The sequence below is a fragment of the Oncorhynchus tshawytscha genome, linkage group LG01 (assembly GCF_018296145.1).
Source record: "Oncorhynchus tshawytscha isolate Ot180627B linkage group LG01, Otsh_v2.0, whole genome shotgun sequence".
In the NCBI taxonomy this organism is placed as follows: Eukaryota; Metazoa; Chordata; class Actinopteri; order Salmoniformes; family Salmonidae; genus Oncorhynchus; species Oncorhynchus tshawytscha.
In genome coordinates this window covers 77341878-77360789 of record NC_056429.1, presented here as the reverse complement: position 1 = coordinate 77360789, position 18912 = coordinate 77341878, and the positions used below count along the sequence as shown (strand labels likewise).

At 39.9% G+C, this 18912-nt stretch overlaps 2 protein-coding genes across 2 annotated transcripts in view; both read right to left on the bottom strand.

The window, feature by feature from the left end:
* Nucleotides 1-252: 252 nt before the first annotated feature.
* On the bottom strand, nt 253-10295 carry LOC112257133 (mitochondrial pyruvate carrier 1). The gene is made up of 5 exons (XM_024430702.2): nt 10071-10295; nt 7087-7090; nt 6623-6719; nt 6173-6305; nt 253-768 (listed from the first exon to the last, which is right to left on the bottom strand). Exons 1-5 carry the CDS (start codon nt 10139-10141, stop codon nt 747-749), a joined length of 327 nt encoding a protein of 108 aa, XP_024286470.1. The 5' UTR covers nt 10142-10295; the 3' UTR covers nt 253-746.
* Nucleotides 10296-11982: 1687 nt separating this feature from the next.
* Nucleotides 11983-18912, bottom strand: part of LOC112257109 (ribosomal protein S6 kinase alpha-2) — a 46205-nt gene continuing 39275 nt past the window's right edge. The window contains exons 15-21 of the mRNA XM_024430678.2: nt 18620-18709; nt 18190-18348; nt 17915-18076; nt 17748-17824; nt 15004-15121; nt 14687-14824; nt 11983-13755 (exon numbers count right to left, since the gene is read on the bottom strand). Coding sequence (XP_024286446.1) covers nt 13630-13755; nt 14687-14824; nt 15004-15121; nt 17748-17824; nt 17915-18076; nt 18190-18348; nt 18620-18709 — 870 coding nt within the window. The 3' untranslated portion in view covers nt 11983-13629. The remainder of the gene's footprint in view (nt 13756-14686; nt 14825-15003; nt 15122-17747; nt 17825-17914; nt 18077-18189; nt 18349-18619; nt 18710-18912) is intronic.

Here is an 18912-nt window from a genome sequence, read left to right as displayed (position 1 = left end):
ATTCAATGGCGACTGCATGCATCTATAAGGAGATATGTCTAGCTACTTCACATCAAGTATCATTACTAAAATTAACAAGACATTTAAAATAAAAAGCATGATGAGAACAAGATACAACTTCAAAAAGACATTGCAGTACACATAACTAAGGTAGAATGTTCACTGATGCCTTTCATCAAGGTCATTCAGAATGCAGCCTTCCTGGAAGAGTTCTCAGTCTTCATGAAGGTAAAAGTTAAATCAGCCACTCAATGGATATCAGACAGTTTATTAGATATTATGAGCGTGTAGTTTGATCAGTGTAAGAGGAAGTTTCATTTATGGGAAATAGATAACGGTTTATTCATTATCTTCAGAAATAACACTGCCATGGCAACAACAGAGTACCACTTGTATTGCCTGTACATTCTGATAAAGATTGTTATTGGTAGCTAATACATTTACCAAAATGAGGTCGTAACCTAGAGTGCATGTGTCACAGACCATCTCTTTAAAAGACATCATTAAAAGGGCCTCTACAGACTCCATTTCATAAGGTTGTGCATGATACATGGTGCAAAATCAATCTATTCATTGACCTTATATACCTGAAGAAACAGACATGGTGGTCTTCAACATAAGTTGAAACTTAATTAACCATTTTTAAGTTAAGAGTTTTACATAGGTATGCAATAACATAAAATTGCCATACATACAGCCAAACGATGCTGGTTTCTAATTAAACTAAATATTCTGCAATTCCACCCCTAAGATGACTTCTTCTCCATGCTGGAAAGAAGTGGAACAAACCCATCAGAATTACTATAGATACACATTCTGTAGAATAGCATTAAGTCTTAAATTATAACCAGTGACTATGATTCAATACCTATGTGGGTACAGTGTGTGTAATTAATACACACACACAGTTGAAGTCAGAAGTTTACATACACTTTGGTTGGAGCCATTAAAACTCATTTTTTAACCACTTCACACATTTCTTGTTAACAAACTTTAGTTTTGGCAAGTCGGTTAGGACATCTGTGTGCATGACAAGTCATTTTATACAGAGATTATTTCACTTATAATTCACTGTATCACAACTCCAGTGGGTCAGCAGTTTACATACACTAAGTTGACTGTGCCTTTTAACAGCGTGGAAAATTCCAGAAAATGATGTCAATTAGCCTATTAGAAGCTTCTAAAGCCATGACATCATTTGAGTCAATTGGAGGTGTACCTGTGGATGTATTTCAAGGCCTACAATCACACTTCATCGACCTTGCCAAGGCTTTCGACTCTGTCAATCACCATATTCTTATCGGCAGACTCAGTAGCCTCGGTTTTTCTGATGACTGCCGTGCCTGGTTCACCAACTACTTTGCAGACAGAGTTCAGTGTGTCAAATCGGAGGGCATGCTGTCCGGTCCTCTGGCAGTCTCTATGGGGGTGCCACAGGGTTCAATTCTCGGGCAGACTCTTTTCTCTGTATATATCAATGTTGTTGCTCTTGCTGCGGGCGATTCCCTGATCCACCTCTACGCAGACGACACCATTCTATATACTTCCGGCCGTCCTTGGACACTGTGCTATCTAACCTCCAAACGAGCTTCAATGCCATACAACACTCCTTCCGTGGCCTCCAACTGCTCTTAAACGCTAGTAAAACCAAATGCATGCTTTTCAACCGTTCGCTGCCTGCACCCGCACGCCTGACTAGCATCACCACCCTGGATGGTTCCGACCTTGAATATGTGGACATCTATAAGTACCTAGGTGTCTGGCTAGACTGTAAACTCTCCTTCCAGACTCATATCAAACATCTCCAATCAAAAATCAAATCTAGAGTCGGCTTTCTATTCCGCAACAAAGCCTCCTTCACTCACGCCGCCAAACTTACCCTAGTAAAACTGACTATCCTACCGATCCTCGACGATGTCATCTACAAAATAGCTTCCAACACTCTACTCAGCAAACTGGATGCAGTTTATCACAGTGCCATCCGTTTTGTCACTAAAGCACCTTATACCACCCACCACTGCGACCTGTATGCTCTAGTCGGCTGGCCCTCGCTACATATTCGTCGACAGACCCACTGGCTCCAGGTCATCTACAAGTCCATGCTAGGTAAAGCTCCGCCTTATCTCAGTTCACTGGTCATGATGGCAACACCCACCCGTAGCACGTGCTCCAGCAGGTGTATCTCACTGATCATCCCTAAAGCCAACACCTCATTTGGCCGCCTTTCGTTCCAGTTCTCTGCTGCCTGTGACTGGAACGAATTGCAAAAATCGCTGAAGTTGGAGACTTTTATCTCCCTCACCAACTTCAAACATCTGCTATCTGAGCAGCTAACTGATCGCTGCAGCTGTACATAGTCTATCGGTAAATAGCCCACCCATTTTTACCTACCTCAGCCCCATACTGTTTTTATTTATTTACTTTTCTGCTCTTTTGCACACCAATATCTCTACCTGTACATGACCATCTGATCATTTATCACTCCAGTGTTAATCTGCAAAATTGTAATTATTCACCTACCTCCTCATGCCTTCTGCACACAATGTATATAGACTCTCTTTTTTTCCCTACTGTGTTATTGACTTGTTAATGGTTTACTCCATGTGTAACTGTGTTGTCTGTTCACACTGCTATGCTTTATCTTGGCCAGGTCGCAGTTGCAAATGAGAACTTGTTCTCAACTAGCCTACCTGGTTAAATAAAGGTGAAATAATTTTTTTTTTTTTTTTTAAACTCTTTGCTTGACATCATGGGAAAATCAAAAGAAATCCCCCCAAAATTGTAGACCTCCACAAGTCGGATTCATCCTTGGGAGCAATTTCCAAACGCCTGAAGGTGCCACGTTCACCTGTACAAACAATAGTACGCAAGTAAACACCATGGGAATACGCAGCCATCATACCACTCAGGAAGGAGACGCGTTCTGTCTCCTAGAGATGAATGTACTTTGATGCAAAAACTGCAAATCAATCCCAGAACAACAGCAAAGGTCCTTGTGAAGATGCTGGAGGAAACAGGTACAAAAGTATCTATATCCACAGTAAAACAAGTCCTATAATCGACATAACCTAAAAGGGCAAGGAAGAAGCCACTGCTCCAAAACTGCCATAAAAAAGCCTGACTACGGTTTGCAACTGCACATGGGGACAAAGATCATACTTTTTGGAGAAATGTCCCCAGGTCTGATGAAACAAAAATAGAACTGTTTGGCCATAATGACTATTGTTATATTTGGAGGAAAAAGGGGGAGGCTTGCAAGCTGAAGAACACCATCTCAACCGTGAAGCACGGGGGTGGCAGCATCATGTTGTGGGGGTGCTTTGCTGCAGGAGGGACTGGTGCACTTCATCATGAGGAAGGACAATTATGTGGATATATTGAAGCAACATCTCAAGACATCAGTCAGGAAGTTAAAGCTTGGTCGCAAATGGGTCTTCCAAATGGACAATGACCCCAAGCATACTTCTAAAGTTGTGGCAAAATGGCTTAAGGACAACAAAGTCGAGGTATTGGAGTGGCCTCACAAAGACTTGACCTTAATCCTATAGAAAATGTGTGGGCAGAACTGAAAAAGTGTGTGCGAGCGAGGAGGACTACAAACCGGTCTCAGTTACACCAGCTCTGTCAGGAGGAATGGGCCAAAAATTCACCAAACTTATTGTGGGAAACTTGTGGAAGGCTACCCGAAACCCGAAACGTTTGACTCAATTTAAAGGCAATTCTACCAAATACTAATTGAGTGTATGTAAACTTCTGACCCACTGGGAATGTGATGAAAGAAATAAATCACTCTATTATTCTGACATTTCACATTCTTAAAATAAAGTGGTGATCCTAGCTGACCTAAGGACAGGGATTTTTTTACTAGGATTAAATGTCAGGAATTGTGAAAAACTGAGTTCAAATGTATTTGGCTAAGGTGTATGTAAACTTCCAACATCAATTGTATAGATATTTATATTTTTTAAAGAAGAGTGAAAGACGGAGACTGTAGTTAAGATGCTATCAATGGATAAAATGAATGCCATAAAGTTCTATGCTTCCATGTTGTACATGTTTTGTTAATTTGATGGTAACTTTCAACATGCACTTGGATGGAGAAATCCCAAAAGACGTTTGGGCTTCAAGGCTGTAGCCTCCTTGAAATATCCGTCTATTATACCCTAACAAGTGCCACAAAGAACCATCTGAGCAGTGAATAAATCACATACAGCATCAGTCAGAACACACCTACTCATTCAAGGGTTTTTCTTAATTTTTAAAAACTATTTTCTACATTGAAGAATAATAGTGAAGACATCAAAACTATGAAATAACACATATGGAACCATGTAGTAACCAAAAAAAAGTGTTAAACAAATCAAAATATATGTTATATTTGTGATTCTTCAATGCAGCCATCCTTTGCACACGCTTGGCATTCTCTCAACCAGCTTCATGAGGTAGTCTCCTGGAATGCATTTCAATTAACTGGTGTACCTTCTTAAAAAGTTAATTTGTGGAATTTTTGTCCTTCTTAATTTCTGAGTCAATCAGTTGTTGTAACAAGGTATTGTTGATTTAACTAGGCAAGTCGGTTAAAAACTAATTCTTATTTACAATGACGGCCTACCCCGGCCAAACCCTAACCGGGACGACACTGGGCCAATTCCTATGGGACTTCAACCACAGCCGGTTGTGATACAGCCTGGAATCGAACCAGGGTCTGTTGTAATGCCTCTAGCACTGAGATGCAGTGCCTTAGACTGCATACAGAAGATAGCACTATTTGGTAAAAGACCAAGTTAATATTATGGAAAGAATAGCTCAAAAAGAAAAGAAACAGACATCATTACTTTAAAGACATGAATGTCAGTCAATGCAAAAATTTCAAAAAAAGTTTCTTCAAGTGCAGTTGCAAAAACCATGAAGCGCTATGATGATACTGGCTCTCATGAGGACCACCACAGGAAAGGAAGACCCAGAGATACCTCTGCTGCAGAGGATAAGTTCATTTGAGTTACCAGCCTCAGAAATCTGCAATTAACTGCACTTCAGATTTCAGCCCAAATAAATGCTTCAGAGTTCAAGTAACAGACACATCAACTGTTCCGAGGAGACTGCATGAATCAGACCTTTATGGTCAAATTGCCGCAAAGAAACCACTACTAAAGAACACAAATAAGAAGAAGAGACTTGCTTGGGCCAAGAAACACAAGCAATGGACATTAGACCGGTGGAAATCTGTCCTTTGGTCTGATGATTTTTTGGTTCGAGCCGCCACGTCTTTGTGAGACATGGAGTAGGTGAACAGATGAATTCCGCATGTGTGGTTCCCACCGTGAAGCATGGAGGTGGTGGTGTGATGGTGCTTTGTTAGTGACACTGTCAGTGATTTATTTAGAATTCAAGGCACACTTAACCAGCATGGCTACAACAATACGCCATCCCATCTGATTTGCGCTTAGTGGGACTATCATTTGTTTTTCAACAGGTCAATAACCCAAAACACACCTCCAGGCTGTGTAAAGGCTATTTAACCAAGAATGAGAGTGATGGAGTGCCGCATCAGATGACCTGGCCTCCACAATCACCCGAACTCAACCCAATTGAGATGGTTAGGGAGGAGTTGGAGTCAAGGAAAAGCAGCCAACAAGTGCTTAGCATGTGGGAACTCCTTCAAGACTGTTGGAAAATCATTCCTCGTGAAGCTGGTTGAGAGAATGCCAAGAGTGTGCAAAGCTGTCATCAAGGCAAAGGGTAGCTATTTGAAAAATCTCAAATATATTTTGAATTGTTTAACACTTTTTTTTGTTTACTACATGATTCCATATGTGTTATTTCATAGTTTTGATGTCTTCAATATTATTCTACAATGTAGAAAATAGTAAAAATAAAAAAATTGTAAAAATAAAGAAAACCCTGTGATTGAGTATGTGTTCAAACATTTGACTGGTACTGTATGTGTTTTTATTTTTTTAAATTTAACTAGGCAAGTCAGTTAAGAACAAATTCTGATTTACAATGGCATACACCGGTCAAAGCTGGACGACCCTGGGCCAATTGTGCGCCACCCTATGTTTAGGTTGTTGTTGCACGGTGCTTTGTAACCAAAATGGAAAACTGGTATAAAACAAAATGAGTTTGGCATTGAAATAAGCAACTCATGCAGTACAGTAAAAGGTGAGCTTACTTGTATTTGATAAGTCGCGATCCTTGAATGAGCTGGGCTGTCTCATTGGTTAGGTGGCAAGCAAAGAGGAGCCAATTCCTTGGCTGAACTTTGTATGCAAACCTCATAAACAGGAGTGAGTAGCAGGTCAGAGCTGCCGGGGGGGGGGGCAACAACAAAGAACACTGAGTAAATAAGGACTTGAAACTTTATTCATATCTTTCAGACATCCTTATCAGGAAAAAAACTAAATGTTCTTGCCTCATGTCAGACTGCAGGAAAGGATTGTTGAAGTTCAAAGAATAATGTTAACCCATTGGAATTCTACTTTATCAAAGCATGGAGTTATTCAGCGTGAGACTGCTGCTGGTATTATAGTGAACAGGCGATCAATCCCTGGCAGAAAGTCCCTAAAGTTATAGCTAGATAAACGGCAGCAATTGTGTTGTGTCTGTTTTCCTATCGTCTCACCAAAGGTCATTCTGCCACTGATAATCTCAGGGCTTTTCTTCATGTCACTGATGGCAGCTATGGGCAGACCCCAGTTGGCCACAGGTCCCCAGAAGTGCTGGAATAGAAGTAGAAAACAACATTTTAAGGAACAATTCATGTAGAGAGCAACAAGGTTACTGTAAGGGTCAAATGTATTCAAGCTGCCATAGCAATTATACAGTCTTGCCAACTAACTACCTAAGACTCCACTCTATCTGCTATGTTCAATTGAAGCCAAAACATTGCGATTTCTTTAGTATACAAAAAGCTCTGACGAAAGCCTTGAGGCCGATACGTAAAGCTAAATAAAGAGAAGTGATACTAACAAACGCAGTGTGTGGGGTTTCTTCTTTTTTCCTCGTTAATCAATTGTTACCATGTACCAGTAACACAGATAGATCAGATGTGTGAGTGCCTTTTGAGTAGACAAAAACAAAACTTACTGTGCTTATTTTGAATGTTCCCGGGAGGACACCAAGATGACAGACATAAGACAAAAGGAGTTTTGGTTAGGATATATGCCTATACCTCAGGAAAACAATCAACACATCACATCATGCCTGACAAACTAATAATGCATGTGAACGCCCCTCCAACTCATAATTACGACTAGGAAACTCCGGTATGATCTCTGGACCCCGATCTATCCCACATGCTGAACTATGACGCCACGCATCACTGAAAATGGCCACAAACATGGCCGTGTTTTCGGCTGTCAATGTTGAGAAAGGAAAGATGCAAGAACCAATCTCAACTCTCCCAAGTTGTTCCTCTGATTACTCCGACATGACATAAACGCGGCATAATACTAATATAGGGCTGACATCACCAGCAACACATCAGCACACACAGCAGTAGGCTACTTCGATAGCTAGCTCTCGAGAAGCCAAGGGGGCCCACAAGGGCTTGCAGCCGCCGGCCCCCTTTTGGGTTTTCAGCTGAAGGTGTCCTGACACTCTGTTTTGACGTTTAGAAACGTTAGAGCTGTAATATCTAACTTTTTGGGGCGACCTGACCAAATTCACAAAGAAATGTGAGTTATAGATGTGTCATTCTCACTGAAGTGGTAAATCAAATCGTATTGGTCACATACACGTGTTTAGCAGATGTTATCGCGGGTGTAGCGAAATGCTTGTGAATAATTTCTATTTGCGCTATTTTCTGTTTCCTGTCTTAAATTTTGTTTTTGTCTCTTACCCACCCACACCAGCTTCAAACAGCTGCATATACAACATTTTAGGTTACTGAAAATTACTTCAGTGATTTGGAGGGTACAATGATTCTCCAGAAACTTGCTTGTTGTCACAAACCGAAATTAGGCAAACTATTAGAATTCTAGCAATCAGGAAATGGCGGAGTGATTTCTGCATATTGTACCTTTAATAATCCTCACTTGTGATATGGTTTTGGAAACCTTAACTTTCATACCAACGAGAAACACTCTTTCAAATACAAAAGAGGTACGACACAGCCTCCAGCCGAGGTACCTCACAACCTTACACCTTGCTCTAGCATTTCTATTGTGTTATATGCTGACCAGACTGGACTCGTCGCGTGTGCGAGTGTCACAAAATAAATTTAGAAATCCATGTTATTCAATTATTGCATCCATACTGCTCACGCGCACCAACGAGCGTCTGCGTTACCAAGTGCTAAAATAGAGCTCCTATTTCTGACGCAGATCGCGCTGAAAGTCCTGCCTATCCCATCTCCTCATTGGTTTATAGAAGCAGATAGAAGCAGTTTATAGTGCCATCTCCTCATTGGTTATACCCACGTGGGTGATTGAAAGACAAACTGTTTTCCGGTGGTCGTGGTAATAGTGTAACGACCCTCGGTTTATAAGCGCGGAAATTGACTCTGCCGCACGAGCATGCTTTTGCGGCACGGTCGATAGCACGCTGGACCTCGGGCTAGAAGGTTGAGGGTTCGAGACCTGCTCCCTGCTGTTTCATTACATTGGTGTCAGAAGTGGGATTGTACATTGCATCCACGACTCTGCCGCATGAGCATGCTTTTATGGCACAGTCGATAGCGCGCCGGACCTCGGGCTCGAAGGTCCGAGACCTGCTCCCTGCAGTTTCATTACAATACTATGAAAGTTTGGATGCGATCACCATAGAAGTTCAAAGATGAAATGGCCTGGAAGGAGGAGATATGACTAGAAACGATTCGGTTGGCCGTTTTGTGTGTGGATTAATTGTCAGAGTAGAGGACCTTGTGCTTTTCAGGTAAAATAACTCAGTGTTTATATCACAGGGCAAATTAGCTAGCAACAGCAAGCTAGCTAAATAGGACAAATTAGCTAGCAAGTGCACACTAACTAGCCATACATGTTTAATGTTTTTCGACCTGTCCCCAAATTAATGTCATTGGTTCATAGTTTGTTTTTACATTTGAACCTGCATGTCGTGATCGCTTTTGTTGTAGGGGGGACAAAACAAATGTATGCACGATAGCGCACGCGCGCAGCCGGTTTGGGTTCCGTGTTACTCTTGCCTGAAAACCCACGTTGAATTGCATATGGAACACTCAGGACCTCTACAAGTCAGAATGTAAAATACAATTATATTTTAACATACTTTACCGGTTGTCCGTGTGGTTGGTCCTTTTGGCGGTAAGAATGCGAGACAATATAACAATAGGAACGTATAATTACAACAACTTTTCAAAGCGCTGGTTGTGCATTCACATTTGATATCGCCTCAAACACTCGCACAAGATACAAAAAAAATACAAAAAACAAATACATGCATGAGAAGCATGCATACTTGCCGAACTTCGTGTTTACATGGTTCTGCACATGTTTCGGGTGATAGAAATCTGAACGCACTACCAGCGCATTGAAAATGTGATGTAATTAAACTTTCAGGTGGACATATTGTCTCGTATTTCTACCGCCATAAGGACCAACCACGTGGACAACCCGCACTTTAAAATATGTTATTCAACATTCTGGCTTATAGAGGTCACGAGAGGAAACGTTCCGGATTCAAATTCCATGCAATTCAACGTCGGGTTTCAAAGAAAGTGTTACTCAGAGCACAGCTGGGTGCAACTTTGCTAAATTAAGTACGTTAAGTGTATATTTGATATTTGTACAATTAATTCTAACTCGTAAAAGTTAAGTTTGAAATGTTTCCCGTAAAAGGGGACGTGCAATGACCCAGCAATGTAATTGGGGTCATGACGACAAGGGCTAGCTTGAGTGATGCCAAAAACATTCAAGAACAAACGTCCTTCAGGCTGGACACAATATTTGTCCAAAAAAAAAACGTTAATGGTGGTAGTTACAATTTACAACTAACGTTAGCTCGATACGTTTGATAATTATTTGCATTGCTATATTAGGTAGCTGGCTAACTTAGTTGATAAAGTAAGTGTTACTGTAACTAGCTATCTTCCAGATCTTGCAAATGTGTCATACCTCATGAGATACTCTCTGAACTCCTTGCTTTTAAGATGGTCAACAGCTTTACGTGCCAAAGTACCTGCCATGACTGTGGTGGTTAGCAGTGCAGAGGAAATTATAACTATGGGAATGTACACGCTATATAAATGCAGCTTAGCGTAGAGGACACTGGTGGTCACAGCTCGTCACCAAAACATTATATTTACGACCGTATCGCAATCACTCAGTTAGAACGGCTCTCATTGGTGTTGCCATACAATCTCACGATTTCCGTTCTCGTGGTGATGACTCGCCTTTAACAAAGATCGTTTACAACTAAACCAAGATAGACCAAAACCTGTCGTTTCCAATGGGAACAAATGAGTCATAGTAGGCAGAACAAGCAAGGAGGAGGGCAGAACCAAGCCGGAGCTAGCGAGATCCTATTGGCGCGTTCATCTGCATTTTTCCGTTAGGGAACGCCTACTCTGTGATGTGCGCGTGTGCAATAACTCAATTCACCTTTGCACTCTTTCGAAACAACGAGATTTTTAAACAACTTTTGCCACTGGTAAAGTCTGCAAAACTTTGTCCATTCTGTACATTAAATATTCTAGTTTTGGGAACAGAAAACTGTATTGAAATCAAATGTTTCATCGATTAGAAAATTTGCAGAATGTTGGCTAAATTCCATCTCGTTCCATCTTCTCCCACTGCTGACCAGTGGGTGAATATTTGGAAACCATATTTGGAAACGCCAAGCGGGTGCTTCACATTTAGGCATCTGGGGAAATATCTGTCTCATTTGTCTCTGTGCATCTACCTACTGAGATTGTGCCACGGATCCAGGATCAGCATCTTCTCTCTTGGTAGATTTATTTTTCATTATTTAATCTTTATTTAACTAGGCAAGTCAGTTAAGAACATATTCTTATTTACAATGACAGCCTAACCCGGACCACGCTGAGTCAGTTGTGTGCTGCCCTATGGGACTCCCAATCACATCCGGTTGTGATACATCCCAGGATCAAACCAGGGTCTGTAGTGACGCCTTTAGCACTGAGATGCAGTGTCTCAGACCGCTGCGCCACTCGGGAGCCCAATACACATACTGCTCAAGAATAGTGGCTGAACTGGTTACACCACAATTCTCAGAAGGAGGTGTCCCTTTAGCTATCACTTACTGGCTCAAACATATAGCTACCTCCGTTTCCAATAAGACATTATGACTAAGATGCTCCTTGTGGATCCACACCAATGGCTAACCGCCCCCCCCCTCCCAGGTTCTCAGACACCAGTGAATAGTCAACCAAGAACAGCTGTCTCAGAGTCATCTTATAAGATAGGATGTACAGCTTGTGAAGGTAAGGAGGAAAACCTAAGAAAAACACCAAACCTGACATAGTATAAGAAGAACCATCATCTGCATGTGGTGCCAATCTCTAGCCTCGTATACCAGACTGACCAAATTGTTTAAGTCACTGTGTGTATGCCTGACCCAATCATCACAAAATATCAACACAAGTTTCTTCCACACTTGATTTATTTGTAAAATTTTGCCTATACAGTATGTACAGTCCTACTAGCACAGATACTAACACTCGCACTGACTTTACTAATAGCTACTTTGAGGGAAATGTACTTACTATGACTGCGATATGTGGTTGCCCCACCTAGCGGTCTTAAGATGAATGCACTAACTAACTAGGTCACTCTGGATAAGAGCATCTGCTAAATGATTGAAATGTCAATGTAAATGTACTCGTTTCACAGTGTTACTTTTTACTTGGCGGTTATGAGACAGTGTGTGCTCACTTGAGGGCTTTTTGACTGAACAACACAGAGCTGAAGACTCGTTGAATCAATTATCTTTGCAGAAGTACCTTCAGCATGCACAAAACACTTAAGATCTATACAAGCCACAGCAGCACAAGGAGAGGCATTGATCAAGGTACTCTATTGTGTTATTCTATGGGGGGGGGGGGATCTCTTTACATTGTGTATTTTAGTAGTTATTCAATGAAGCTTTGTGAAAACAGAAATTAAGGCTCACTGCAATCAGCTATAATGCTTTTCATTTTCTCTGCCCCAATTTAGCAAGTTGTACTGTCAAAATGATGAATATATTCTAAAGGTAAGTCTGTAGTATTCACCCTATGTAACCAGTTTTGTCATATTGGTGTGTATCCCATATTCTTATTATGGAGCAACTAAAGCTCCATTGTGGGCTTAGGTTGATTGATAAACCATTCCTGAATCCTGTGTGCTTTCTACCTGTAATTCTATGATATCTCAATGTGTGAGTACACTGAATACTGTTGAGATTTCTTGTTTGTTTCACACAGCTTCTTTACTACTTGACTTGCACATAAATCAAAAACAAAGGCATCCAAGGTGGCATTCTACTGTAGGTGTTTTTTGTTGTCCCTGTTCAAAATATGAACAATAAATGTAAATACTCATGTGCATTCATATCGGTTCCATACTGTTTAGAGATGAATTTTCTGAAAAAATAAGTAATTTTACAGACGGCAAAACAAGGTAATGCCGATAAAGGCAACGTATTTGCTAATACAACAAATACTTCCTTCCAAAAAGTCACTTCAGATCAGCTATAAAACACTTAAATCTGTTGTGTATTAAAAATAAAATAGACATTTACATAAATGAATACACAAAATAATGGATAATGTAGAAACAAATACATTTGTTTGATCAAATAACTTAAATAAGTCACATTTAAAATAAATAACTTACATTGGCAATTTATAAATGGGTCTTTTCAGTAAACCCTCCAAACACACAGAATGCTGTTAGAAACTATCAAAAGCATCCAAAATAATGCTCACTAGATTTTTTACAGAAAATAAATATTGTAGACTACAGTATATCAAACCTTATGAACCAGCCTGAAAATCAACAACAGATGCATACATATACTCTTTGTGGTCATTTAGCCATTTCAGTTTTTGTTACAAAAATGTACCAACGTATCCTTAGCAGCTGTAGCTGAACATTTCCAACAATCTGTCAGAAATTACTCTCCCAGATGAAGAATAATAAAAGTAACACTCCAACATGCCACAGAGAAAAATACAGATGTCCGATGTTGATAAAATCCCGTAAATGTAGTTAGTTATATGTAGTTATAAACTGTTCTCAACTTCTCTGTTACAGCCTTTATGGCAGTGTCAACTTGAGGTTCTGTAAGATTACTTGGTCTCCTAGATAATATATGAAACATACTCTTCATAATACAAAGGTGTCAAATAATTTAATAGTAGCAGATGGCACCTAAAGGAAAAGGCAAATATGAATGAATAAAATATATGAACATTTGAACATCATTCTGGTTGGTCTTTTAATACCACCATTTGTTTCTAGTGCATCTAAAATCCGTAAAGATTTCTTTCTTAGTGCAACAACCGGATGTATCTTCCTTACATTTTTTTCTTCTTCTGATAAGTTGCTCCTCCTTGCTCCCACTACTGTGGACTTCCTGGTATTTTGGACGGGCACTTAAACCAGTGTCTGATGAAAGTCATTGCACTTTGACCCCTTTTCAAGCTCTGTCCCCGAATCATCTATGAGGGTGCTATAAACCAGTGGATGTGAGTCTCATCATTCCTCTTCTCTGCGCCAAACTTGAAGACTCCACAGGCTCCAGCTTTGGGGCCAGAGGCAAACGATTCAAAGCCAAGTATGTTGCAGCCATTGCGCCCTAGAATGACAGAGAAAAACATCTTTAAATTATATAATGATGGAAAAATTGCTCTGGGAATAAAAACGGCATATTTAAAGGCCGAGTACAGTCAAAAACAGGATGTATCTGTGTTTTATTTCCATACAATGAGATTGGAATAATACTGTGAAATTGTGAAATTTATGATAATGTTCTTTCAGCGTAAGAGCTGTCTGAAAAGGCGGCCTGAAATTTCTGCCTGTTTTGGTGGGATAGAGTTTTTGCCCAGCTGGTGATATCCTCAGGCAGTAAATTAGTTAATAGACCAATATGAAAGAGCATTCCAAACCTCTCTGCCAATAACAGCTAATTCTCAGTTTTCACCTCACCACTCAGACCATTCCCAGACAGACTTAGCTAAATTCTTATTTGAGAAATTGCTAAGTAGCTATTATTTGACCATTTTAATTGAACACAATCCCAGTAAGGTATTTAATTGCTACCCAGAAATAATTTGATATTGAGATTTTTTAAAAAGGCTGCATTGGGCAAAGCAAGCACAGTATGTGAAACTTTGAGCAGGTTTCAAATGACTTTTATTGACACAGAGAAGAATGCAAAATGTCTACGTGTAATGGCAGATCTGTACACAGGGTGGCAGTAGAATGTCAGTGAACACAAAAATGGCATTTCTACAGAGGACAAATTAATTTGTGAGAGACCTTTCATAAATCAGTGAGCTTGAGCTTTAGCAGGCAAAAATGTTTGTAATGCTAAAAAAATAACTATCACAATTAGCTAACATAATTTGCTCAGGGACAAATCGACTAGCCTGGTCAATCAGTCAAACTGCTGGGCTGAAGGGAAACAATGTGGTCAGTCTGGTATACGAGGCTAGAGATTGGCACAACATGATGGTGCTTCTTACACTATGTCAGGTTTAGTGTTTTTCTTAGGTTTTCCTCCTTACCTTCACAAGCTGTACATCTTGTCTGATGAGCTGACTCTGAGACAGCTGTTCTCGGTTGACTATCCACTGGTGTCTGAGAACCTGGGGGGCCGTCAGCCGTTGGTGTGGATCCACATGGAGCATCTTAGTTACAATGTCCTATCGGAACCCAATAAAGAAATAGTCCAATTAGGACTAGAATGAAATGCAGCGTTGCAGCTAAACAAATGTGGATGGGATTTTATTTCAGACTATCATGTACAACAGTTGGATGTGAATTGCATTTATTAATCAAATTCAACAGTGATGTGTCATTAATAAAAGCCAAGTAAACTCACCTTTGCAGCATCAGAAACTGTATCCCAGTTTCCTCCGATGAGGGCATATTTTCCACTACCAATGCGAGCCAGTATTTCCTCCGGGGTGTCATTAGGACCATTGGCAAAAGGGGTGAAGCTGTAAGCACAAGTGTGGGGAAGGACAAAACAATCAAACACTTTTCAATAATACTTTAGGTAACTGAGTTAACCTTTTTCACCCTGCTCTACCGTAATGAATGTGCTTTCCTGTTGCACAAATAATTATGTATCTGGGTTTGTTTGAATTGGGGGTCTTATTTCTTTTAGTATCTCAAATCAAAATCAAATTGGTCACGTACACAGTTTAGCATATGTTATAGAGGGTGTAGCAAAATTCTTGTGTTACTAGCTCCTAATAGTGCAGTAAACTGTCAAACAAGTAGGGCTACACAAATAAAATAAAAAACGATATTTCAGAACGAATCCAATTAACACTATCAGTAATCCAAATGCAATCTATGCATATATACACCAGAAATAAATATACTAAGAATGATATGTACAGCAGTAGATATAACTGTTATAGTGCTTTCAGAAAGTATTCAACCCTCTTGACTTTTTCCACATTTTGTTCTGCCATAGCCTGAATTTAAATTGAGATGTTGTATCACTGATCTACACACTATACCCCATAATGTTAAAGTAGAAATTTGTATGTAGAATTTTTTACAAATTAATTACAAATGAAAAGTTGAAATGTCATGAGTATTCAAACCGTTTGTTATGACAAGCCTAAATAAGTTCAGGAGTAAAAATTTGCTTAACAAGTCACATAATACGTTTCATAGACTCACTCTGTGTGCAATAATAGAGGTTAACATGATTTTCAAATGACTACCCCATCTCCGTACACCACACATACAATTCTCTGTAAGGTCCCTCAGTCGAGTAGTGAATTTCAAGCATAGATTCAACTACAAAGACCAGGGACATTTCCAATGCCTCGCAAAGAAGGGCACCTATTGGTAGATGGTTACAAATAAAAAAGCAGACACTGAATATCCCTTTGAGCATGGTGAAGAAATGAATTACACTTTAGATAGTGACTGGGTGTATTGATACACTATGACGATACAGGCGTATGTACTAACTCAGTTTCTGGAGAGGAAAGAAACCGCTCAGGGATTTCACCATGAGGCCAATGGTGACATTAAAACAGTTAAAGTATAAATGGCTGTGATAGGAGAAAATTGAGGATGGATCAAGAACATTGTAGTTACTCCACAATACTAAACTAAATGACAGTGAAAAGAAGGAAGCCTATACGGAATACAAATATTCCAAAACATGCATCCTGTTTGCAATAAGGCACTAAAGTAAAACTGCAAAATATGAGGCAAAGAAACAACATTTTTGTCCTGAATACAAAGCCTTATGCTTGGGGCAAATCCAACACATCACTGAGTAACACTATTTATATTTCCAAGCATGGTGGTGGCTGCATTATGTTATAGATACGCTTTTCATCGATAAGGACTGGGGTGTTTCAGGATAAAAATAAACATAATAGAGCTCAGGAAAAATCCTAGAGGTCAACCTGGTTCAGTCTGCTTTCCAACAGAGACAGGGAGAAAAGTTCACCTAAAACTCAAGGCCAAATATACACTGGAGTTGCTTACAAAGACGGCATTGAATGTTCCTGAGTGGCCCAGTTACAGTTTTGACTTAAATCAGCTTTATAATCTATGGCAAAACCTGAAAATATCTGTTTAGCAATGATCAACAACAAACTTGACAGAGCTTGAAGAGTTTTAAAAATAATAATAATAATAATAATGTACAATCCAGGTGAGCTAAGCTTTAAGAGACTTACCCCAAAAGACTCACAGCTGTAATCGCTGCCAAAGGTGTTTCTAACACATATTAGTTATTTCATTTCTTTTTTAGAATTTATCTTCAACTTTCCTTAAATTACAATTAAATCCATTTTAATCCCACGTTGTAACACAACAAAATGTGGGAAAAGGGGGTTGAATACTTTCTGAAGGCACTGTATTAGCTATGTCAAGAATCCAGTATAAATACGCGGTGTGTATAAAAAGTGTTTTTAAAAAAGCAATGTACAGTGGTAGATACAGTAGGTCAGAATGAGCCATGTCGAGAATACAGTATACACACACCATGTGGAAAAACAGTATAAAAGAAACAGGAAGTGTCCAGTGTTTAATGTCTCTATATACATGGGACAGCAGCGTTGGCTGATGGTGAGTGTGCGTGTCTTTGAGTATGGGCTATATGTGAGGTGCTATTTTTAGGCCATTTCTCCAATACCCTTATTGAGCTAAAAATAATAATAATGGCATCTAAACAGTGTTTGACATCTATGAAAGAATTCAGCTTTTTTTCTAATGCCCTGATTACAGAGATTTAAAACATGAGCCACAGGCTGGGACATTAAATTGTCAGAGCAGGTCCTGAGAGATTTGGCATTGTGCAGAGTACAATTAAAATTACTCTACCGCAGACTCAACCTCAGCTTAGAAAGTAATCCGTCGTCCACTGTCCCTCTCACCGTTCCAAAAATGAGTCCTGAATCAGTGGTTGCCAGGAGAGGTAGCGCAGTCCAGAATTCATTGTTTTTTGTTTGTTACTGCGAAACTGGTTTAGCCAGATTTCTAGCAAAGGTAAACTGTCCCGTAGCAAAGGGAAATTCGGATATAAATGGTCTGACCCTGCGTGTTCAGTCTTCTTGAGGTTTAAATAAACCAGCGAATTAGGATTACCCTGCGAGCATAGTGTAGAGTAGGATTCCCAAACTCCAGATGTCACAAGCAGCATCATACCCCTGCTTCTTCAGGACCTATGAAAGACATGAAGAATCTGTGTCATATCACAATATAGAGATATATAGCACTTGAAATAAATAAGAGCTGATCAAACCACTCCTTACCTCAGGAGCCACAAAGTTTGCTGTGTAACAGGGCGTCATGAGGAGACCATTTTCTGCCCTTAATTGTTTGGCGAACCCAAAATCACAAATTCGGATCGATTCCGGATCTCCCGTTTCATCCACATAGAGGATGTTGCTTGGTTTAAGGTCACGATGTACAACCTATGACAAAATAAATAAAATAAATTGCCAGTATGAATATGTCCTAGCTAGGAGCACTACTCCTTTCACTTTGATACAGATTTTAGTTGGACATATACATTCATGATACCGACCCCCTGTGAGTGAAGGTACTCCACTGTCTTGGTAATAGTGCAGAGCACAGCAGAGGTCTCTCGCTCAGAGAAACTCTTCTGATGGAGGATTCTGTCCAGCAGCTCTCCACCTCTCATCAGCTCCATCACAAGGTACACATACTTCCCATCGTCATAGACCTAGGGGCCAAAAAGACAGTTTAATACCACATGGAGATATTTATGAACCAAGAGTACATTAGTCTAGTCCTCAGAGCCCACAAAAAGTGGCTAGTGAAAATCTAATAGAGATACAAATGGACAAGAGAAGATGCAGTCAAATATGATGGTCAGTGAAAACTCAAGTTTGCAGGACACATTTTTCATTAGTCATGCAAACTCACAAGGTTCTCTGTCCTTATGGAGGGCTTTCAGCATGCGCATGTGTTTGAGTCATTGAATGATTACTTACATCCTTCAGCGTGATAATGTTTGGATGCTGCCCATATCTCAACAGAATCTCAATTTCCTCAGATGGATCTTTTTTGGCTCTGTCGATGATCTGAAAGACACACCACACCCCCTGTTAGATTAGAACTGTTTCTTAACTTTAATTTATTTAGCAGACGCTCTTATCCAGCGACTTACAGTAGTGCATACATATTCGTACTGGTCCCCCTGCTTGGTATCCTCTTACGATAAAATATGTGTGACAGAGCATCATCTGCACAAAATACAGAATCATTGTCGCTGCATGAATCATCC

What these genes read in the sequence shown, in the direction of transcription:
- LOC112257133 (XM_024430702.2), bottom strand. Translation starts at nt 10,141, where the DNA reads ATGGCAGGTACTTTGGCACGTAAAGCTGTTGACCATCTTAAAAGCAAG. An exon ending in CAGTGGCAGAATGACCTTTG is followed by an intron (nt 6,306 to 6,622) that starts GTGAGACGATAG and finishes CCCCCCCGGCAG; the next exon opens with CTCTGACCTGCTACTCACTC. An exon ending in TCGCGACTTATCAAATACAA is followed by an intron (nt 769 to 6,172) that starts GTAAGCTCACCT and finishes ACTTCTTTCCAG; the next exon opens with CATGGAGAAGAAGTCATCTT.